General features: G+C 40.9%; 1 protein-coding gene across 5 annotated transcripts; it reads right to left on the reverse strand.

Annotated features, from left to right (window-relative positions):
• Positions 1-2766: 2766 nt before the first annotated feature.
• On the reverse strand, positions 2767-16017 carry Spc25 (SPC25 component of NDC80 kinetochore complex). Of its 5 annotated transcripts, none has more exons than NM_001429844.1 (7): positions 15985-16015; positions 14826-14978; positions 14656-14721; positions 10799-10945; positions 8384-8488; positions 5463-5561; positions 2767-3397 (listed from the first exon to the last, which is right to left on the reverse strand). In NM_001429844.1, exons 2-7 carry the CDS (start codon positions 14962-14964, stop codon positions 3273-3275), a joined length of 681 nt encoding a protein of 226 aa, NP_001416773.1. In that variant the 5' UTR covers positions 14965-14978; positions 15985-16015; the 3' UTR covers positions 2767-3272.
• Between the last annotated feature and the right edge of the window lie 8567 nt (positions 16018-24584).

Below are 24584 nucleotides of genomic sequence, written 5' to 3' on the forward strand. Positions count from 1 at the left end.
TTGTTGGGGGGAGGGTGGTAATGGGGGAGGATGGAGAGGGGAACACCCATATAGATGGGGAGGAGAAGGCTTAGGGGGATGTTGGCCCGGAAACCAGGAAAGGGAATAACATTTGAAATGTAAATAAGAAATACCCAATCTAATAAAAATGGGAAAAGATTTACACGTTCATTATCAAACATGTCTTATGCACTTACCTACCACACAAACGAAAAGCCATAACTGAGTTAGAACTAGGAAACAGCCATGTCCTGTTTCATGTCCATTGCCTGCAGTCAGTCCTTCCTCATACCCTTTTATTTAGTTAGCACTATTTTTCTGTTTTTGTTTTTGGACACAGGCTCTCTCCGTGTAGTTCTGACTATCCTGGAACTCTCTTTGTAGACCAGGCCCCCACCTCCCTAGTGGCTGTATTTAGCACGCCTATAGAGAGTATACCATAAAAAGAAGAAACTGCCCAAAATCTGCATTCCTCAATGGAGCACTTGTGACAGCTTTCAGTGTGTAGAAAGGTGGTGAGCAATGAACAGCCTACTTCACTCTACCAAGCTGTGGACTTAAAAAAAAACAAACAAAAAATGTAGCAACTGACTGTGGTTCAGACTATTTTGTACATAGAAGTAATGAGAATGATGGTTTGGGGTAAAATTTCCAGAGAGGAACCTTTCTTTTTAAATCAGTAGTGCTTTCTGAGAATGCAAATGATTTTCCTGTTTGGGAATGTCACTGAAAAACACTATGGCACCTGGGATATGTAGTTTTTTAAGTGTCCTTTCCTTCCTTTAGTATACTCCCTTCTTCTGGCTTTTTAAAAAGTATCCTCCTGACAGCCTGGGGAAGGGTAGAGAGTCCTAGGACCCTGGGTTCCAAGCTCAGTTCCTTCTCCCATGGTTCCTCACTATCAGGCCCCTTACCTCTCTAGGCTCAGCTTCCTCATCAATGCATAACAAGGAAGGATGGGTGCCCAGCTCCAAAGTCATGGCTTCTGGGTTTAAATCTAGATCTGAGACTCATGCCGTGGTTCATAGAATATAAACTCTGGAATCTGTCCGCTGAAGGGTGTTTACAATTCAAAGAAATACTGAGTCTAGGTTCTACCTGCTCCACTGAAATACTACAGCAGTAAAATAAATAAAACACAAGTACAGTTTGCTACAGTAGACCCGTTTCAACATACTTTTTTTAAGCAGGGCAAAAATTTCCAGCAAGACAGATTGGGTGGACCTCTTAGATTTAGGGTGAAATCAAGAGAACATTAGGTGAAAATTAAAACTACATGCAAGTCTGCTGCATAGACTGCAGTATTTTTAACATTAATGCTCTTAAACCATTAACTAGGCTGTTAATTATATAAGCAGTGGAATATGTGTATATATTTCATATGTCAGGTTTTAGTACCAGTAACAACCTGAAATAGAAGCAACAGAGACCGAGCCAACTCTTCACTGACCACATTTGATGCTCAGGAAATGCAACCTTAAGGGTTTTCCTTAGGACCCCCTTTCCATAAATGCATTTCCGTAAATGCAACCTTAGCAAGGGTTTCCCGGTCTCCCTTTTTCTGGGGCTTCCAGTTTCGGGGACTGAGGAGCTGAGTTCTTGGATCTCTGGTGTGCACATAGCTACTGGTGGACTACTTCATGTCTAATCACGCAAGCTAATCCAGCAAGTCTCTCTGTATAATTTGTAGTGTGGTTTCTGCTCTTCCGAGGACTACTATATAGCATAATTAATTTTAAGGATTCATATTTCATTAAACATGTAAGTTGTGTGTGCATGCGGGCACACAGGCCACGGCAAGGATGGAAGAAAACAAATCTGGGGAGTTCCTTCCTCGTACGTGGGTCATGGAGATTAAACTGGGCCATCAGGCTTGGTGGCAGGTACTTATACCCAATGAATCGTCTCATCAATTCTTGTTTTACTTTTTAGAGGACATGTTTTACCCTATCAATTTCCCCCTAGGATTTTAATAAAAATAATTATAGAAATACCTGCCTGTCGAGGACCGGCCTCGGCTTGGAAAGGGGGTCCTAAGGAAAAGGTGTTTGGGAGCGGCGAAAGGATAACTTGAAGCCAATCCTAACGTACACACTGACAGCTCTGTGTTCTGCTCCTGCTGGCTCTCCAGAGAGCTCATCAAGGTAGCTCGGACAGTAAGCCAGCTGGATAGGATCCCATTCTGAAATTACCATTCCTACTACCCCAGGGCCTAAACTTGCTCTGTCCCAAGCCTACCTTGAACTCAGGAATGTGCCTCCCTTTGTATCTTTCTGGCAAGCTGGCTCATTAATGCATCTGCCTTTGTTCTTTTAGGTCCATGAATCCCTCATATAATTCATATTGCATCCTTATATTTTACATAGTTGGGAAATCCCGTTTATATATTTTTGAACTCATGTTTTTACAGTTCTTTCCCACAGCCTTAAAGGCTGTCCTAAAAATCAGTGTTTACCATTTTGCTAAGGACATTAGACATACCTCAACTCCTAGATTCATTAACATTGGCAGCGAGTACATTCTCCAATAACCTTGGCAGGGAGAATATTCCAGAAGGAGGAACATAAAATAAATTATGCATATTATTATACAAACAAGTCTCAGGTCTAGCAACCATCGACACTCATGGAGACCCATACCCTGCTAGAACTACTCCACGGATGGGAACTGTGTCTCACCTTCCCTTCCACAGAAGCCATGCAGGACTCCCTGTGAGAAAGGAAGCCATTTCTCTTCAATCCTCATAAAGTCAGACTGAAAAGACAGTTACAAAGACTGGAAAAACCAAGCAAGTTTATTAACACATGCAGTGCACACTGTACAGTAGAACCCCAACAGAAGAGAACTCCAAACAGTGGCTTAGTCAGGTTTACACAGCATCTTCAACAAAGAACAGTAGCATTTTACAACATGACAAGACAGATTTGCCTTTTGACTTCCACAGATGGGGAATTATGGAGAATATATTTACAGGAATAAATTAATGAAGAAAGACGTGTCCATTCCTCTGGTGCCTTTGTCAGAAGTGGTAATCGACTAACTTCTGTCTTTCTATAATCTAGGTCCCACGATTAGGCAGACTGAGGGAGGGCAAAATTTTTCTGACTATGCCGCTGCTTAACTGTTTTCAGCTCACAAATGTTATGTCAAAGAGGCATAGTTTGGGATGATGTATTCTAGTTTCTCTCATACTACACAAAAGTAGTGAAGAATGACAGGGTCAAGAGGTAAGAATCCCTTTAGGATATATACAATAACAAAGAATAAGCCTATCAATTATGAACCTTAGCTATAAAAGCTTTCCGAACATTGGCAAGGAAGGCTGAAAAATTGTTGGTCTTCCTGACTTTCTCCTGAAATTCTGCTAGGCACTCAAGATGAGGTGAACAGTCGGACACTAGAGGAAAAACAAAGAAGATAATTTAAACGGGGGAGGGGCAGGTGTGTGTGTGTGTGTGTGTGTAGAAGTCTTTCTACTTAGACTCTCAGCTGGTCTGAATGACAATTATACTTTACTGAAATGCTCTGAGCATAAACTAATACATTTGAATTTCAGAGTTATCTTTTAGCCCTTTCCTTTGCTTAATCCCTAAATATTCAAATTCTAAGTACTACAATCCAGATTTAAATTAAACATGGTATCCAAAGGACTGAGAGCTGAGTGACACTGGAGTGCTATTTCTATCATCTCTCATATATAGTTTGTTTTAACTATTAGATGTCATTTTCTGTGCAAAACTTTGAGTTGTCATCTAGTTTCTTGTCACAATATGAAAAAAGGCTTAACTTGCAATGCCAATTCTTTTTGAGACATGGGCTATGTAGGTCTGGCTGGCCGGCAACAGACCAGACTAACTTTGAACTTACAGAGATCCATCTGCTTCTGCCTCTTAAGTTCTGGATCGAAGACAAGAACCACCATACTTGGCCTCAATGCAAATTCTTAGTAACTTATGAGTTTGGGATGAAATATGCTAGATAGAAGTCAGTGGAAATGTAGTCACTGTGGTACTCAGAGAGTCCACCAATTAAATGAGACAAAGGTCACAAGTTACAGTCCTTGTGTCAGTTGCACATGCTGGTACAACAGAACAAAAGTCTTCAGTGAGAGTTGCCAAAAGAATGACCCAGCTCTTCCTACCATCAATCATCTCCGTTACTCAGAAGGAAGAACCTGACTATATTAGATTTCTGTCTTTAGCGACTGCTTGGACAGGACCACAATAAAGAAATAGCAGAGTACTTGGGTCAAATTTTATTCTGTGAGTTTTATTTTAATAAACTTATCAAACACCATGAGTGTCTTTAAGTTTTCTTTCCTGTTGCTATGACATTGACAAAATCAACTTAGAGAAAAGCCTTATTCTGGCTTACAGTTCAGAGGTCAACCCACCATGAGGGGGAAATCAAGGCAGCAGGGGCATGAAGCCGCTGGTCACCTTGCACGTGATCAGGAAGTAAGAGAGCAGTGGACGCATGCTCCTGCCTACATTCCTCTCTCTACTTACACAATCCAGGTACCAGGTAGGAAACAGCATCATACACTGTTAAGGTCTTCCTACCTCCATTAACACAGTCAAGATAATTCCTCACAGCATGTGGGTGACTCTGTTTTGTCACAGTGATAATTAACATTACCCATCATAAACAGACAATGTACCAATAATAATTTAGAGAAACTCAAAAACTAGAGGTTTTAAGGCTTTGCTTTTTAACACCTAGTACTTATTTGATTGAAACAATTATTAAAATAGCAAATTCTCAAATAATTTATAGATGGAGATTCTCAAAATCTGAAACCTATAGACAGTGAATTACCAGGGCCTTAAAGGGCCAACCAGCATCCTGAGCATCTATCTGCCAGTTATAAATGCTTTAAAATAATATCACAGGTGTAAGGAATTAATCATTTTTATGAACTCCAACAAACTAAAGTTTATTTATATAAAGGATTAGAAGAATTTAAAAAGTACAAACACACTTGTATTTGCTCAGTGTTCACACTGCTAGCAATCGCATACATTCCCTATAAACTAAAGGATGTCTGACCTGTTCCAGGATCAGTAACTAACCCGCACTGTGTACACGTGGCACTGTTTAGGATGAAAGCTTAAAGAAAATGAGGGAAGTAAATAACCACATTTTGATTATTTTACATAAGTAACAATGAACTATTCACATGGTAAGTCACAGCTCTGCAAGTGTAACCAAATTTGCACATGAAATACAAAGAACTTTGGTCTCAGGGTTTTCAGCCCCCATGATGCTGTGTCAAACAGGAGAAACGTTACTTATTAGGGCCCCAAATACATCTGCGTGGCAAACTAAACTCGCATCTTTTAGAGGTTGTTACCTCAAGAAGCCACGCTGAAAAGGAAAGAGCTTGTGCAAACACAATTTTCCTTATGAGTCTAATGACAGTTGAGGTAACTGATCTTAGACACAAGAGAAAGGATACTTACCTTCATATTCCTTAGCTTCATTTATGCTCAGGGAAAACATGAAGGGGCTCTCAGGATTCTTAGGGTCAATACTAGTAAATATAAACTGCAGCTTATCACCTGAAGACAGAGATTACAAACCACTCACTGTGAGGACACTTACAGGCCAAGGCTCTCAGTGAAGATATTTTCTCAGGCATGCGCGCGCGCGCGCGCGCGCGCGCACACACACACACACACCATCCCATCTTTGATAAGTATGCCCTGTACTTTAACCAGTATCTTCAAACACAGAATTTTCAAGTTAGTGTAAATGACACTAAAAGCAGACAATAAAGTAAGGACAGATAATTTGGACATCACTGACATTGAACTCTTTCTTTTCCTTCAAACAATAATACCAAGAAAATGAAGAGAACTCAAAAAATGAAAGAAAATATTTGTAAATTAAACACCTATTAAGGTCTGAAAGGCTTAAAAAACCCCAAATGGGAAACACAAAAGCAGAGATTTAACCAGGTCACTGTAGGCAGTGAAAACAACAGTGTAACACACCTGCCCTTCCATGGATGAACAGTTGAATACATCACACACATATACATTATACATACAAACACAAACATTGCCAAGACAAAAAAAGGAATGAACCTCTCATACATAACTACAGTATGGACAAACCTTGGAAATATGTGAAGATGCAAAAGAACAAATATTATATGATCCACAATATAAAATAACCAGAACAGATAATATACATTCACAGAAACAAGAAAAGAAATTCAAGGTTACTGGGAACTTAAAAAACCAAAAGCATGAAAATGGAAAGTTACTACAAAATATTTGTTTGTGGTGATAAATATAGAAATCTTTTGGTGATGATCATACAACACTGTAGATACAATGAATGTCACAAATTATATATTTTAAAATGGTTAAACAGCTTAGTTTTATATGTATTTTACTACAATAAACCCTATTGTTAAATGAATTTATTTTATATTCTTCTAGTTAATCTATTTTTTAAAAAAAAGTCCTTGAAATGCTCCTAAACAAATAAATACCTGATAGAAATTCAAGTTGGCTGTCAGAAAGCATAAATTCATACACATTTTAGTTTATTCTATAGCATAAAAAATAAGCAATCATATTTAAAATTCCTACCATTATAAAAGGAAATCTTCAGAAACTTAGGAAAGATTTATCTTGCATCCAAATTCAAAGTGAAGTAAAGGTCAGTATACCAGATTTCAGACTGTTAATAGTACTTGGAAGGGTGTGTACACCAAGCAAAGATTTGGTAATATACTCAGTTTATTATAATAAATCAAGGGTTTACTTGGGGTTTTCTGTTCCGCTGAGTATGCAGAGAGGAGAGCACTCCTCTCACTTATCAGTTGCCAAACAATACATATGTGCTGTAGCTTTAACTCTTTTCAGTGTTTTTATTCTTAATGATGGTTCTTAAACGCTTTAACCTCACTTTTAGCCCTCCACCCATCAGAAGTAGTAGAAAAGAAAGAATATGGGGGGAAGTGGACCCACTTAGAAAGGTCCTTTGGATCAACTCCCATCTGTGTTGTCTGGAAATCATCAATTCAGCTCACAGGTCAGCAGCAGCAGCTCCATCCACTCACAACCCCTCACAGATGCACAAGCAGTCCAGTTCGGTAGAGCTGGGTTAGCAACAGCGGTGACATGCCCTAGCAGACAGCCAGGCCTCAGCCTTGGTTTCAGTCAGCAGGGGGGAGCAACAAGAAAACCAGAAGTTCTCCATTGTGCCTCTCTCAGAGAAGTGAAGATCAGCGAAGATGAGAGACCAGCAAGCATTACACATCGAGCTGTACCAGCAAGGCGAGCTCTGTCTCTGTCACTCCATGGAGTCCTACTTATACCCTCCAAACATCAGGTGTCTGCCATATTTTTTGCCTCAGCATGTGCATCCACTCAGCCCCAGTCCACAGAATCCCCACAAATGCAGCTCAACTACGAAATGCAAAGCGGACCAATCCATGTGTGTCATTAGCAAAGAATCCTTCATCACATGTCTTTCCATGGGTTTGCTTTAGCAGAACATCCTTTACAAGTCTGCCTCAGTCTTTCACCGGTGTCCACACAGTAAATGATTTAAAAAATGTAATAAATAAAATATAGAAACATTCATGGTCAGTATGCACACACAGGGAAAATGCATAGTATTCATTATTAATGGGTTTACGTGTCCACTGACGTCTTAAAATATCTTCCTATGAATTAAAGAAGATCAGCACAGACACTGAGTCTCCTCATAACTCACTGAGCCCGAGTGTGATGTTGAGAAGCCTTGAAACACTATCCATTCTAACCAATTAACATACATAGATACCAGCCTTAAAAGCATTCATGTGCTTTTTAACCTAGTAATGCCCCTCCGAGAAAGGATCCTCCCAAGTGAGAAATTACAAACAATATTTTTTTTTTCTTTTCTTTTTTTTTCGGAGCTGGGGACCGAACCCAGAGCCTTGCGCTTGCCCACTGAGCTAAATCCCCAACCCCACAAACAGTATTTTTAAAGCTAGAAAATAGATACAATCCAACTGTTTTAGCAATCCAGTTGATAAAAGATGGAATCATTCATACTACATTAATGAGTGATTACGCCAGCACTCACAAACCACCATTCTGAAGGCAACTGGGGGTGGCACAAACACCAGGGAACGCAAGTCCAGTAAGTACTGTATGGTTTTGTTGTTGGTGTTGTTTTGGCTTTTGACAACCATGTCAAGCTTGCATTAGCTACTAGATGAATAAAGCAATAATACTTGTATTTAAATGCTTAAAAAGATGGGATGTTGGCCTATTTTCTAAATACCTAATGTGATAAGTTTAGTTAAAAATACCTCTTAGATTCTTCTCTTCTCTAGATACCCTTCCTAATCTTCTACGTAACAGTGAGCAGAACTTACCAGGAATCTTTCTAATTTCTAGTCCAAGGCGATCTCTATACAAATCCGCTGATTTCTGCAGCCGTTTCAATCTCTCTTCATTGGCTTTGTTAGCAGTGGAAATGGCTACGATTTAAAGAGTGTTGAATATTTTAGATAATTCTTACTTTAAGGCTTACTCAATTAATTTTAGGAAACTTGAAAACTACTAAAAAATTATACCAGGTATATCAATCTGTTTATATTTGTTTAGCTTCTAATTTTAATAAATAAGAAAAGGGGATTCTGTACAAAATGAAAGAAAGAAATGTTTGAGATACAGAAAATCAGGGCAGAAATTTGTATAGCTAGCTTAGAAATAGATTTCCTCTATGCTCTTGTTGTTGTTGTTTGCTGGCTAAACAAATATATACTAATTGCTTCCTGGGAAGAATACTTTCCTCTCCTTTAGGCGTAAGTGCCTCCATGAGAAACCAGCCTTATTGCATGCTGGTTTACAACTGCTAACAAATGCTGGCTTAAACCAACAAATACCCTAACTAATAGATGGCAGATGAGAAGTACCTTCACAATTTAGTCTCGGATATGAACTGTGTAAGAGGAAGCATTAACCAAGCATACTGCTATCCTCAAGTCTCCTTTCAAATAAGGCACCCATTTGATTACAAGTTTTTACAGAAAGGGGTTTTCTAAACCAGATTTTTTTTTTTTTAAATCCATTGAGTTACACATACAAACGCAGACACACACACCCTTACACATATACTTTCGCTCATTTTACCTCTATTTCTATTACCCTGTCTCAGCCCATGTTTCTTCTGCTGAAAGTCTGCTTCTTCCCAACAGGTGCTCTCCCCTCCCACCTCCCATGTCGTCTGTGTGTACACTTTCTGAATCTAACCCACCGGGTCTCCTGCAGGAGCAAGGTGACGTTTATTTATTGGGGCATGGGTAACTTACTCTTGGCAGCTATACCACTGGCGACAGTAAAATCCACTCCCCACTGCCAACAATGTCAACAGTATCTTTTATTCACCAGATGTAACTGTCAATCGGGGACTTACTGAGGAAGAAACTCACTCTCTTTAGTTCTGAACTTAGGCTAGGTGGTTCAACCTAGCTGTTCTAGCTCAAAACACTTCTCCAAGCTGACTGATTCAAACTGGCTTCACTCAGCTCTGCTTGGCCTCCAACTATCTCTGGCAATCTGTTCTAATCCTCTGGGTCCTGCTGGCTTCAACTGCTTCTGCTGACCTGCAATGAACTGCACGAACTCACAAATGAAGTCGACTCCAATACACTGACTCCTAATTCAACTGCCTCAACTGACTGGACAACCCCACAGTAACTGCAGTAACTGAACTGATTCAACTCCCCCAGTAAAACTGTCTCCTCTCTGACTCTGGGCTGCTCTCTAACTCCTCTCTTTCTTTTGTATGTTCTCATGAGAGCTGGGCGTAGCCTTTCTCTGACTCGTCACTTTGTCTGCCCCTCATTTAGACATCACTTTCAAACATGGCTGCTTCCTTCTATAAACTAACCTTACTTTCACGGTTTGGGAACAAAGGTACCAAAGGTGTGTCTGCAAACCAGAGGGATTAAAGGTGTGCGCTGTGCTTGCATTCCAGCCAGATTACACAGGCATAGGTCTTTGGATGCGATCCCTTGCCAGAGCAGCAATGTTGCTGGATTAAAATTCCTCTACCCAATAGTCTTCCAGATGTGAGGTCTCATGGGCCCTTCTTCCTATCATATGCTGAAGGCCCAAACTTATTTAGGTAACGACAGCTGCTGAGAGCTCACAAGCACACTGCCCATGTCATGTCCCAAAGAAACTGTTTCACAGCACTCCCCCATAATTACATTCTTCCTGTCTCTCCTTGTAATGTTCCCAGGGCCTTGGCAGGAGTGTGTGTGATACAGACGGCCCTTTTAGGGGTGAGCACCACAGTCACATACTCTCTGTACTTTCACCAATTAAGTCTGAGCATTCACTGCCTGGCAGACATGTTATGGTCAACAAGTGTTTTTAAGTCCTTAAAAGGATTCTTCAACACAGATATGGCATGGGGATGCATGCGTACAACCCCAACACTGGAAGGCAGAGCGGGAGGACAAGTTCAAAGGTGTCCTTAGTCATAAGCTTGAGACCAGACCAGGCCATGAGACTACTAAAAAGCTCTGTCCAGTTTCAGTCATAACAGAGTAATAAGGACATGAAGGCCTGGCTGTAACTGAAATTGCACAAAACCTGGTAAGCAGAACAATAGCCAGAAAAAGAAAAGTCCGCCCACCTGGGTGACTTAAGAAAGATGCTGGTCTGTCTACACCCTGAAGTGTTCTCTTCTTTAGCCACAAAGTAGAGCCAGCCAGATGGGAACGAGGGACCATGGGGTGTGGCATGCACTGAGTATTTTAAATGAGACAGACACTTACTCTCCTTCTTCCTGGCGTACTCCTCCTTCAGATCCTGGATGTTTGCCGTCAGCACTTCCACCTCCTGCCCTTTGCCTTTCACTTCAGCAATCATCTTTAACACATTATCCTTCTTTTCTTGAATGAGCTTATTCTGCTTACAGAGCTCTGTAAGAAACACATGGCATTAAATGCATATGCCCCATTCTATGACATATAATTAGGAAAAGCACAAAATTGCCAACTTCCCAAAGATTAATAAAATTGTTTTTATGTTTTGTTTGAAGACAAAACATGTAAACCCAGGATGGCCTCAAATGTATAATTCTTTGGCCTCTATGATTAATAAACATTCAAATGACTCAAAAATTGTAAATGGTAAGAGAGAATCTGCTTCATTAACTGTCTTTAAAATTAAAAAAAAAGCTTCTAAAATTGAAAAACCAAATTAATTAACAAAACGCAAAATCAGAAGACTATGACTCTTGCAGTTCAAAGTAAGGACCTTGGTAAAGCCGACCGCAGAGGACAGTCCAATTCTACACAGCAGCTTTCCAGTGCTGTGAAGAAAGCCAATTCTAAAGCCTGTAAGCTTTTCTGGGATGTATTAAAGACAGAAGAAAATGGTGATAAGACTGTCAAATCTTACAAAGTTAGCATAGTTCTGAAACTCAAACACACACATTACTATATCTCCTCACTGACAGCCATATAAACTAATTTTAAAGGTGCTGGCTGCCCAGTCTGATGTCTTAAGTTCAATCTCACAGAGTAGAAAAGGAACCAATACCTGTAAATTGTCCTTTGACCTCTGATATATACCATAGACACACACACACACGCTCACTCAAAATAAAAGAATCTTTTTAAAGTATTACCATAAAGCTTAATAAAATACTAGTATATGGAACTTGGGATATCACTCAGGTGGTAGAGCTCTTGCCTACCGTGTGGGAATCCCTGCACTTGATTCCTAGCACCTAATAAATTGGCTGTGATGGTGCACATTCAACAGGTGGAGGCAGGAAGACAGGTCATCCTAGACTACAGAGAAAGTTACATAGAAAGTGTTAGACGGCCTGTGCTATATGAGCTCCCAAGTCAAAATAAAATATTAATTTCGTCCCCGGTAAGGTGACTGCATTCCAGTGGAAGACGACTAATCGGAGAACGTTTGGGCAGCACATGGCCTTGAAGGCTTTAAAAACAGTTGTAAGTGGGTAGGCTGGGAAAGAAGAGTGGATGTGAGACGAGCTGGGTAGGGAGTGACTATGACCAAACCATACATTATACAAATCTCCCCAAAATTTAAAAAAAAAAATCCAAGGACCTACAAATATGGTTTAGGATCTGGGTTCAGTTCCCAGCACCTATATAGAGGCTAACAACCATTTGTAACTCTATTTCCAGGGGATCTAATACCCTCTTCTGACCTACAAGAGCACTGAATATATATGTATATAGTATATATGGATATATGCAGCAAATAAATATATAAAACAAAATGAAATCTTTAAACATATATTTTAAAAATCCACTAAAAGCAAATGTGGTAGAATACAGTGTAGATAAAATATTGGAAAATGCATTATATGATAGGTACTGGGGAAAAACATTAGATAAATTTAGTACTCGGTCTTCATAATGAGTATTTTATGGTAGCAGGATTAAACTCAGGCCCTCATATATGCTAACCAAACACTACCCTGCCATCAAATCACACCTCTCAGCACTGTAAAAACTTTTATCTTGCCCTAAGGATCTTACTGAGATGCTCTAATTGGTCTTGAACTTTGGATGTTGACATCACAGCCTTTCAAGTAGTCTAAGTATGAGCCCCTGGGATAGCTCTGCTACTATTTCTTTAACTAGATGTACAGATTGGCCTGTGTTTTAGAATAACAGACACAAAGTATCATCTATAACTAAGCAATCCATATCAAGAAAGCAGGCTCTGTACTGTAAAACTACAACTTGCCTGAAACACACAGCTGAGCTGGATTCCGGGGAACTCATTTTTCTTCTAAATACTTTCCAGAGTCTAGACATTACTGCATGCCTAGGGTACGCCGGGAGTAGGCACCAGACAGTCTAATGAGTATAAACTGTAAAGCCATGGGACAGCACCCAGTGAGAACAGGGAAGGCACAGACCCTGTTAAACCAACAAGAACCACCCTGTAATATGGTACTTCTAGTGGACACACCTGAACCTAGTGACCTAATGAAGAATTGGTAAACAACTAAGGAAAGCAAAGACCCCGGACACAACTGTGGGTGTATTTAGGAAGTTAGTATGACAAGAAAAAAAAGTTAAGCAGTGCTATTATAAATAAATTCTGAACTTCTAAATACTTAAAACACAAAATGAAATCTTGTAAAATCTGAAAAGGAGCATTTATACATACAAAATTAACCGTAATGGTGAAAATCTGACTAAGGCAAATTAAAGAGAAAGGTAAAATAATTCACATTTGATTCAAATGTTCCTCGTTAAGCCTCACAATTATATAAATTTATTCAAGACTGAGGTACTATCACAGAAATCTCACTCTTTCTTAAATAAGAACAAGGGTACGAGGAGTAAGTGTGGTAGTACATGGAATCCTAGAACTCAGAAAGCTGAGGCTTCAGGACTGAGGAGGAGCAAAAGTCCCAGGCCAGCCTGGGCTACAAAGAAAGTGATGCCCTATCAAAATCAACCTAACCAACAAAGCAAGACCTCATGAAAATAGAAAGGAAGGAAGAAGGTAGGAAGGGAGGAAATGGAGGGAGGGAGGGAGGAAGAAAGAGTAGAACTTAATGTGTTTCATCACTGTGAGGCCTGAGTCAAATGTGCAGAGAACATAGTTGGTGAATAGTCTGACTGTTTGAACTAAGGCCCTAGAGTCTGATTCCACATGGGATATTCCATTATTACACGTAGTAGTACAATACACTTTAACTACTGCTTCCCTGTCTTTGTCTCCACTAAATTATAAAAGCAGACCTTATGCACTGCTTCCTTAATCCAGGCCAAGAGCAATCAAATATTCACTGAATTTGTGTAAATTGTTATTTCTATTCAACCACAGTGGGGGTGGGGGGTTTGGCTGTGTGCGTGCGAGCACACTGAGTGCTTCACAGGGGCATTCCAGTTTAACAGTGTTTAAAACATGGCTACCCTAAACTGAATGTCTCTACGTAAGTTCAACCCATCAGCTCCAGGTTTACGGCTTAAGTGTGAGAATTCAATAAAAGATTCAGACCCAGTATTGAAATATCTGGAGATCCATAGAAATGACAGGGAAAAAATGGTGCTAAAATATGATTGCTAGAATATTAACCAGACCCTGACGTCCTAAGGAGCTCCGTGTTCCTTGGGCTGAAATTTCCAATGTGAAAACAAACTTTTTTTTAAAGACTGACCTTTACACATAGGCATACACACATACACTACTTAAATAGAGACAGGATACATATAAAATGATGCCATTCACACAGTATTCAAAAATACTACTGAAAAAATATTCATAGTTCTAGATGGTGCAAAGATATTCAACTTTAAGCTGGTGACAGAAAAAGAATCTTTTAAAAATAATTTATTTTATGTACATTGGTGATTTGACTGCATATATGTCTGTGTGAGGGTGTCAGATCCCCTGGAACAGGAGCTAAAGACAGTTGTGAGGTGTCAGGTGGTTGCTGGCAATTGAACCTGGATCCTCTGGAAGAGCAGCCGGTGCTCTTAAACCACCGAGCTACCTCTCCAGCTCCCAGGAACAGAATTCGGATGAATGTCTATGCATGTGTGTGAATGTACGAACATTTACTACACTGTCTAAAGATTTCACGACAAAGACATTCAATCTAAAAGCTAATCTACAGTTTTCCACATACGATTTTTATATTCCAGAATCATCTCAGCCATCCTTTCTTCTTCCTTTAGTTTCAAAGACAGCTTTTCTGAAAGACAGATTACAAGATATGTTTTAATCCCGCTGAAATAACAGTAGACAATAAATAAGACCAGCAAAACCCGCAGGTTAGGAGTTAAGGGCAGGCAGTACCTGAAAGCGCTCTAATGGAGTCCTTGAAGGCATCTTTAAGTCCCAGCACCTGGCTACGATTATCACTGAGTCTGTACCGGAACTTGTCCCCAAATTCGTTTATGCTTTTCTCGAAGGCTGCCAGTTCGTCTTCACCCATTCTGTTTTAAGACGCTGCAAAACAGAGCATACATGCAGTATTTTAATTGCTATTGACACCAAATAAGCCACATTTTCGAGTTTATGCCCACAGGTTGACTTTGCTACAGAACGGTTAATAATTCAGCAACTCAGCTAGCATAAAGGCAGACTTTAATTCCACCATTTGGAAGCTGGGGGGCAGGTGCATCTGAAGTAATGGTCATCCTCAGTCAAAAGCTAGACCAGCCTAATATAAGAGACATTTTCTAAATAAATTAAAAACAACAGGGTGTGGACCAAACGCCTTTAGTCCCAGCACTAAGGAGGCAGAGGCAGGAAGGTATCTGAGTTCAAGGATAGCCCAGTCAACATAGGGCGCTCCAGGCCAGAACCTAATAAAACATACAATTAAGATAAAATAAAGTAACCCATTTTTATTTTTTATTTTTTTAGTTAGCAACAGGATAATTCAAGCCAACTTGGGCTTAACTGTGGTGAATGTGCATCCATCTGTTCTGAGGGAAACAGCATGGACATGGGGGAGAGGAAAGAATATGACCAAAACAAGCTGCATGAAGCTTGCAAATCATATTTCAGCAGGACCCAGGGGTCAGTCAGCTTCTCCTCAGGACCTGCTCGCAGACAACGAGACCAAGAAATTGGGGGACCAAGAGACTCGGTGTTCGGCATTGGACCCCTGACCGCTATCTCCATCTGCTCCTCCCCCTGCAGGCCGGAAGAGGGGAGTGGGGGGCGGGACGGACCAGCGCCGGAACCCGAACCCCGCGGCTAACAGCGGAGACCCGCATTCCAGGCGCTGCGGACGCATGCCGGCAGGCTCAGACCGGCTTCCCTCACCGCGCGCGTGCAACCGGCGAAGCCCCACAACCCTTCAAAAGGCTCCCAGACCTGGGCGGCCAGGAACACCGCCGTCTCCACCTGATTGGACCCGCCGGGGAGAAACCAGCCCACCGCTCCTCCGGCTGCCGCTCCTCGGTCGCGCCGACTTTCAATTTCAAACTCCGGAGCGCCTACTTACCCGCCAGTCAACTCTGTTTTCTGATTGGCTGACAGCGCAGACTCTCCGTGCGAGGAGTTGTTGAAAGCCGTCTGCGGAATTCTCGCGGACAAATATGAAGCGGGGCATTCTGGGATTCGTAGTTCTTTGATGAGACAGAGTCGGACTCGGTCTGTCGTGGAATAGCAAGAAGCGCTTGCCGCAGAACGAAGAAATATGTAAAAACTGAAATTTAACTGCATTCTTCTTTTATGTCGTGTACAACCCTCTTTCTTGCACCCATTTTATTTTGGAAATGACGGAAAATCCTCCTGAACAGACTCCGGTTATGATTGATTAGGCAGAAGCATCCTCAAAGTTAACAAACTACCCCAACTTACTGTTTGAATTTCCCAAGCTTTTCTAACATTGCTTTATCGCGAGCATTTTACTTATTTAAATTTTTATGTTTGTATGTGTTTACAGAAAGAGGCATCCCCTCGAACAACTGAGCCATTGGCAATCAAATTCCTTGAGCCACATCGCCAGTCCCTCAGATGTTGATGCTAAGACCTACAGCTAAAAGAATGCTCCTGGATCCTGCAGAACTTCACAGTGAATGGGACCAGAACACTACCAAAGTAACCCATGCTCCCTGAAGATAGACAGATCGGGAGACACCAAGTCACTAAACACATAATTTTTAAAAAGCCACATAATGTAAAAAAGTAAAGATTTTAAACCAGGACTTGTTAGAAGAAAACATCACAGGTGAAACAGATGCTACTTGCATCCTTCTTTGTAAAACTGAGAAAGATAGGAAATTGAGACTATGCCCTCTAAAGAAAGGGGACTAGAGATGGTCAGTATTTTTTACAAAACCAATTTATTGTTATTTTCATCTTTGATCATGATGGTTGTTTCTGGAAATGAGCCTCCGCTTGTAGACCGAACTGCTGTTTTCTTTGATTGCCTTTAAGCATTCCAACACCAACTATAAGATTGAGCTACCAGATTTTGGCTGTTTTATTCCCCAAGAACTAAAAATCAAGACTTAGGAAATCAGGACAAATTATCATCCTTGTCCTTATCATTTAGGACATCACAGTATGTCTGATACTCAGTTTCTTTTCTGGGGCCATGATTAACAAATTTGGTCATCTAGGAGGCTAGAAAGCACATACCGCTTCTGCAGAAGACATGGGTTGGGTTCCCAGCACCCAAGTGACTCCATGGGCACCCATGCTCACATGTACAAGCTGCTCCTGAATAAACCCAATTTTTACTTATTTGTTCATTTTATGTGTACAGATGTTTTGCTTGTATGCCATGTGAGTACCTAATGTCCTTGACTGTCAGAAGAGGACATCAGATCCCCCAGAACTGGAGTTACGAATGGTAGTGAGTCACCATGTGGGTGCTTGGACTTGAATCCAGGTCCTTGGAAGTGCACTCACTGTTCTTAACCACTGAAGTATCTCATCAGACTGACAAACACAATTGTGTGTGTGTGTGTGTGTGTGTGTGTGTGTTTATATATATACATATATATGTGTGTGTGTTTATATATAGATATAATATAATTTCTTTTAAAGATTTTAAAAATTAGACATAGTTTGCTGTGAAGAGCCTTTAATTTTTAATGCTTATGATGCAATAACTTCTGGTCTTAGATATCTGGTAGCATTTTACCTTCCGTTTTGTATTTTGGACATCTTAGCTCTTCAGCTCAGTGAGTAATGATGGGTTTCCTGGGTTTCCCATTGAGTTAAGATTCAAGGCAGGGCGCTAACTGAAGCCCTGTTTCTGCTCACCTTTACTCTGGTCTTACTGTGGCCACCAAGTGATGATTCTAGATGTTCATGGGCTTTGGACTGAAAAAAATTGCCTTTAGCAATATAAAGTTTCAGAGGAACCGACCCTTAGGATGCACATGCTTTCTCTGAAGGGGTGGGAGTTAGGGAGGTTGAGTCGTTTCCTTGTTTTATCTTACTATATACTCTGGGCTAACTTTCATATCTCTTCCCCTGTAGGAAGGAAGCTTCCTACAAGCCTCTCGTCCCCTCTCTTTCCATTTTTGTTCAGTTTTGGACCTATGTCCTAGCAAGTTCTTTTTTTTTTTTTTTTTTTTTTTTTTTGGTTCTTTTTTTCAGAGCTGGGGACCGAACCCAGGGCCTTGCGCTTCCTAGGCAAGCGCTCTACCACTGAGCTAAATCTCCAACCCCGTCCTAGCAAGTTCCAAGCACGCACTCTACCCCATATCCCCAACCCCTCCTGCCTTGCAATTTTAAGACAGTCTTACCGTGTTGCTCAGGCTGACCTTGAACCTGTAACCCTCATGCTTCAGCCTCCTGAGCGCTTGACATTACATGTGTACTCTATTACACCTAGCCATGACCGCTGACTTTTTGTCAAGACTCCTTTTCAACTAAGGTGTAAGAAAAAATTGCTATTGTCAATTTTTTTTTATATAATCTGAAACACTGTGTAGAGAAAATATGCTTGCCGGCCCCCACCCTGCCTCCTACCCCAGAAAATAGCTTTCTGAGTCTCTTCTGTCACCACCTACAAACACCATCATCATCTTTATATCTATATTCATATGCCATTCATTTCAACCCAAGTAGGATTTGTTGTGACTCTGTTATGTGTCAAACTGAGCACTGCCTTCTCTGGAATATATGTGCTCTGTGACCCAGGTTGGGTTTATTTGGGAGATGAGGAAAAACATATTATGTCTTCCAGTCTGGAGGTATTTCTGTGGAGCAATTTGAAGAAGTCTTGTTCAGTGGATGAGTCAGTCGGGTTCTCCAGAAGAATAGAACCAACAGAATACAAATACAGTCATGATGGTGATTGAACTTATTGCCACCTGGCATCATGTCACATGCCTGTAATCTAGCACTTAGGAGGCAGGGACAGGGGGATCTTTGTGAGTTCAAATCCAGCCTGGTCTATATAATGATTTCCAGGTTAGCCAGTATTACCTAGCAAGACCCTGTCTCAACACGCACACACATACACACACAGGCACACACACACACACACACACACACACAATTTCACTAGACTTATCTTCTGTGTTAAAAAGTAAACAAAAGAAGAATTTTCTGAAGCCATTAAGAATTCTCCCGATGGAGAGATGGCTCAGTGGTTAAGAGCACTGACTGCTCTTCCAGAGGTCCTGAGTCCAATTCCAGGCAACCACATGGTGACTCACAACCATCTGTAATGGGATCTGATGCCCTCTTCTGGTGTGTCTAAAGACAGCGACAGTGTACATTAAATAAATAAATCTTAAAAAAAAAAAAGAAATCTCCCTTACAAAAGAAACATTGAAGGTTATAAAAATAATAGTCATTTCAGGGCACTGGAAATTGAATGAGAAGCTCACAGCAAACTTTATTCTTGGCGGAGGGGGACTTCCTAAAAAACAATACACTGCACAAAGTAAGCTAGATGCTAGGGAACATATATTCCGTGCTTGTGTTTATAGGGCATTATCAGAAAAGGAAGATCTGCACAGAAAACAGTTGGGCAGTTGTGGGGGACCAGGAACAGCAGCTACCCACTGTCAAAGGACACATAGGTGACCTTTGCTAGGTGACAGATATGCTCTAAATCTAGGTTATGTGATTGATTACAACTCTATAAATTTGAATTGGGTATTAAAAACAATTTCACTCGCAAGTTACTCAATAAAGTTGTAAAACATAAAAAAAAATTAGAAAGATAATGAACAACATCAGAGTGTTAGAGGGAGGAAAGACAGAGCCTCTCTCAATACTCAGAAAAATGTTCAATGCCAAAAAAAAAAAAAAAAACCCTGGTTTTGAAAATTGTGGTAAACTATGTATAACGTACTATTTATAACCTTAACTTCTTTTAAGCATAGTAGCACTGATACTGTGCTAACTATTGGGCTGCCACTTCCATTATTAATACCTTACAACTGTTTTCACATTGGAGTTTCCCTCAAACTCCACGTCCACTGAAGAGTAAATTGCATTCTCCCTCCCTGGGCACTGATAGCCACTCTTCTGCTTTCCCTCAGAAGTTGACTGCTGGTCAACATGGTGGGTTGCATCTGCTCCTAGGGACCGGTATGAAGAAGACCGAGACAGGATTGCTGTGAGTTTGACACCACAACACAATCCTGTGTCCTGGAAGAGAAGAATTGGCTTAACTCAGAGTGGAATTCAGAGGTAGAGTGCCTGACATGTGTGAGTCATGGCTTCTCAAGCCAGTACTACTGCAACGAAATGGACCGTTTGGGGTGGGAGTTTTTAAATGCCCATCGATGTGAAAAGTGGTCACTTGAAGCCAGGTGGGGTGGTTCTTGTCTTCAGTATTCAGGAGGCTGAGGAGGAAGGACCGTCCTGAGTTTGAGTCGGACATAGGTTTAGTGAGCTCCAGGCCAATCTGAGCTATAATGTGAGATTGGTCTCAATGAAGGAAAGGAGGGAGAGAAAAGAAGAAACCTGGTGGTTTCATTTTACAGCTTTTAAATGCAGTGCACTAGTTAATGAACGCAGATAGTTTAGCACAGTAGTATTATCTACACCATGTTCTGAAATGTCTTCGCCCTGTCCGCCCAGCACTCCCATTTATAACTATTTACGTATGGAAGCCTGGTCATGGTATTGTTTCTTCCCACGAAACTTCCTAAGCTCCAAGCCACAGACTTAAAGTTATTATCTGCCCTTGTTCTGTTCCATTTCCTCTCTCTGTTCAAGCCTAAGGGCACAGCACTGTTAATTATGCAAATATCTCACACCCTCTACTAGACTGTGACTCTTACAGTATGATCCACTTTTATCCTAGCCAGGCTGGGTGAAAATCAAAACCGTCTATCAGTACTTCCCAAAACTAAGGCTTATCACCCAGTACTATCATGTCAACTTGAAAGTCCCGCTGGATTCCAGCTAAATCTAAGACTCTGGAAACCGGTTCCTGGGACCTTCATTTTACATGGCCTTCAGGTGAGCAGGATGCAAACTAAACTTGGAGACTACTTTGTTACACAAAGTTCTCTCTGTAACACAAATTCAGCTACATAACACCTTAGCTCCACCAAGAAAAAAAAAATGACTAGCACTGGTCCTAGGGAGAAACCTGTGATCCAATACCAGCTTAGGGATGTATAGGTCATGATCATTTCTAGGGAAGAATTTATAATGAGACTAATGGATGGGGGGTCCCTGAAAGCTGTGGCAAGATAATTTATAATAGTGTCATTATAGAATGCGAGTATTCCTGGGATGTAAGCCAGAATGGAGGGAAGGTAATTATTTTCTAAAACTCACTAGAGCTTAAACTCTAGGAGTCTGGAATAAATCCACTTAGACTGCAAGGTGACACTGGAGAGTTCTCAAATATGATTTATTTTAGAAAAGGCAGATAAGTTTGTTAGAAGGCTAATGGCCATGAAGACATTAAAGGTCTATTTTTGTTTGCTGCCAAGATATGGGCAGTACTAGCCAAAGCAAAACATGTCTAACGGTGTTGAATTGTAGCAGGCACTATAATTCAGAAACGAATAGTTCATTTTATAGTAAGACTATACCTTGTGGTTTTTTTTTAAATATTTGCTGTGGCAAAACATACTGAAAGAATTCTGCCCTGTGGCTTCCATGTTGCGTTCTAAAACAAGCAGGATTTACTTACAACCCGGGGAAACTTTAAATAAACCAGAATGAGAACATTCTGGAGCAAACTGAAAGTAATCAATTACTAGGACTAACATCTAAACAGGGCAACAGTACAGGGTTTTGAGACTGGCTACATTAGTGAAGAAAACACACCCACACAGTCATTAAGAAGAATAAGGAAGTCATTACCCCCAGCGACTCATGCTGGGAGAACGAAGTACTGAAGTGGTCTCCAAGGAAACGGGAAAGCAGGGATCCTGGGAGTAGCACATGGACAGTTCAGGGGATGCCAGTGAACTTCATGCTGTACTTAATTTGCTTGGGTCAGAGGTTCCATCAATAATCTTCAAAAGCTGTGACCTTCAAAGAAATGTGCATAGAGACAAACATTTTGAATGTGATTTGGGGAACTTGGGTGACCTCTAAATAAATTGCAGATGAAGGGTTGCCTAGTGATGGAAAAGATTTGGCCACAATTGGACCCAAACCACATACTAAGAAAGATTTTTTTCTCCACACAAAAATGCTTTTCTGTCATAGCTGAACTCTGGTGGTTGGAAGTTTAGAGAAGTCAAGCAGAGATCTCTATCTCTATCCACGAAGAGAGTGGACTGATGCTTAAGGGAATGGTCCTTGACTGTGGACTTTTGCATACTCTTTGCTTTGTGTAGGAGAATTTGTGTGTGTGTGTGTGTGTGTGTGTGTGTGTGTGTGTGTGTATATATATATATATATATATATATATATATCTCGCACGTCACAGCGAGGAGTCACATCTCTCTATCTGCCATGTAGGTTCCTGAGCTTGAATTCAGGTTGCCAGGCCTGCCAGCTACTGTTCATAGCTGTTGAGCTATCTCATAGGCCTTGGCCTGATTTCTGAGTACAATATTGGACAATTCATATTTGTTGTGGCTATCTTAGAGATGCCTTTGCTCCTTGGCTAGAAAGTGTAGAGATAATGACTGATTTGAAGACCCAGAAAATGCCAGATGTAGTGGGGTATACCTGTAATCCCAGAACTGGAGATTGAAGGTCAACCTAGATCATGTGGGACTCTGTCTCAAATATCAATATCAGCGACGAACAGACACTTAACCCACAATTAATGTGAAATAGGAGCAAGACAGAGGGGAGAAAAAGGTGGGGAGAAAATAAGAGAAACACAAAGACAGGAAAGGAAAGGAGGGACAAGACTAGGATGGGGACAACAGGGTCAGAGGGACACCAGTTAAAGACACATGCAAGACAGACATCCACAGGTCAAGGTGGGGCCACAGCAGAAACTAGAACCATGTTGACAACCTTATCATAGACTTCTACTTCCTGTGATGAAGAGAAAATAAATGTATGCTATTTTAGCCACCCAGTCTGCTAGTCTCCTGGTCGCCTCAGCAAAGGAATATGATGCCCTAGAAAGAATGTCCCGGATCCTTGGGGTGAGATAGTGCACTGAGCCAGGACATGAAAAAACTCAGCAAACGATAATGGAATAAGAAGATCTAGCAGATTGTACTAAAGGGAAAAGAACATTGAGATCCCTTTTGCTTCAGTTAATTATGCTATAATGTACAGGACTGGAGCCCTCTGAGACACAGTCTGTCTAAATTAACTCCCTCAGATGAAGAGCCGCTGCGCAGTCAACGCCATCACAGCCCATAGACTCCAAAGTGTTGAGTGAGCACGAGCTTTAATTTTTAATTGTAAGACGGAATGTATTTGATATCATTTACACCCTGATTTAAGGACAAGACACTTCTGAAGAAAATGAATATCATGAATTATGTAGCTCAAACACTTCTTAGAAGAAGAATAAAAGGAAGTTATGTCCTTGCTCATGGCTCATTAAAGAAATTATGGAAATTAGAGAACCTGAATGTGCCAAACAAAAAGCCCGAAGCGTAGACTTCAGTTGGTCAAGGCAGATGCCAGATGTGCCTTGTTTGAGCTCAGTCATTCTAAGCCTGGATTCTACATTGGAATCACTTGGAATATTTTTATATGACCAATGCCCTGATTTCACCCCCAAGAATACAGTAGATCTGGGACAATGAGGCAAGGTCATTGCCCAAGGTAGCCTTAGCTGTCTAATTGCCAGTTAAGAACAATTCTACTAAATCCACGTATCTTAGAAACAGGGCAATTTCCTCCCATTTTCTGCTTATCAAAAGACCTATGCTCACTGTAAAGTGCCCTGAAACATTTTAATAGCCAGTTGATCCATTTGTTCCTGGGGAAACAACAGAAGTCAGCAAGGCACCATTAGGAATGCATGCCCCATAGCACTGATGCTGTAGAAGCCGTGGTTCACAACCTGTGAGTCTCAACCCCTTTGGGAGGGGAGGGTGTCATATATCAGATATTTACATGCAGATTCATAGCAGTAGCAAAATTACAGTTTTGAAGTAGCAACTAAATAATTTTATTATTGGGCATCACCACAAGATGAGGAACTGTATTAAACGGTCACAGCATTTAGGAACGTGGAGAGCCACTGCTGTAGAATCATGGGGCAACTCTAGAAGAGCTTTACAATGACGGCTGTAGCCCATGAAGACCGTTTCAGTAAAGGAGGCTGTGAGAAGCAAAGTCAAGTATCTGAATGGAGGGATGAGAAACGTATCATAGCTGTACCTTCAGCGTGTGGAGGGGTTTAATGGACTCCTGACCAACTCTGCAACCAAGCAGCTTCTCACACTGACTGTGGTACCTATGTCTCCATGCTGCACCCTCTTCACCCCAATCTATGTGTTTGGATGCTCCTTATTTACTTCTCATGAACACTTACCAACAAAACAAATGGTTGGCAATTCCTGACTGATGAGAAGCCCTTTGTAGTTGATTTCTGTCTTTATCACAAGTACAGTTTTCCAAACCAATTAACTGTATTCTCTTGTCAGTTAAAAACGATATAGAACCAGGGAGATGACTCTCTGTGGTGAAAGTACTTGCTCCACAAGCTTGATAACCTGGAGTATCCAAGGATATCCC

The sequence above is a fragment of the Rattus norvegicus genome, chromosome 3, assembly GCF_021556685.1.
Source record: "Rattus norvegicus strain SHRSP/BbbUtx chromosome 3, alternate assembly SHRSP_T2T, whole genome shotgun sequence".
NCBI lineage: Eukaryota > Metazoa > Chordata > Mammalia > Rodentia > Muridae > Rattus > Rattus norvegicus.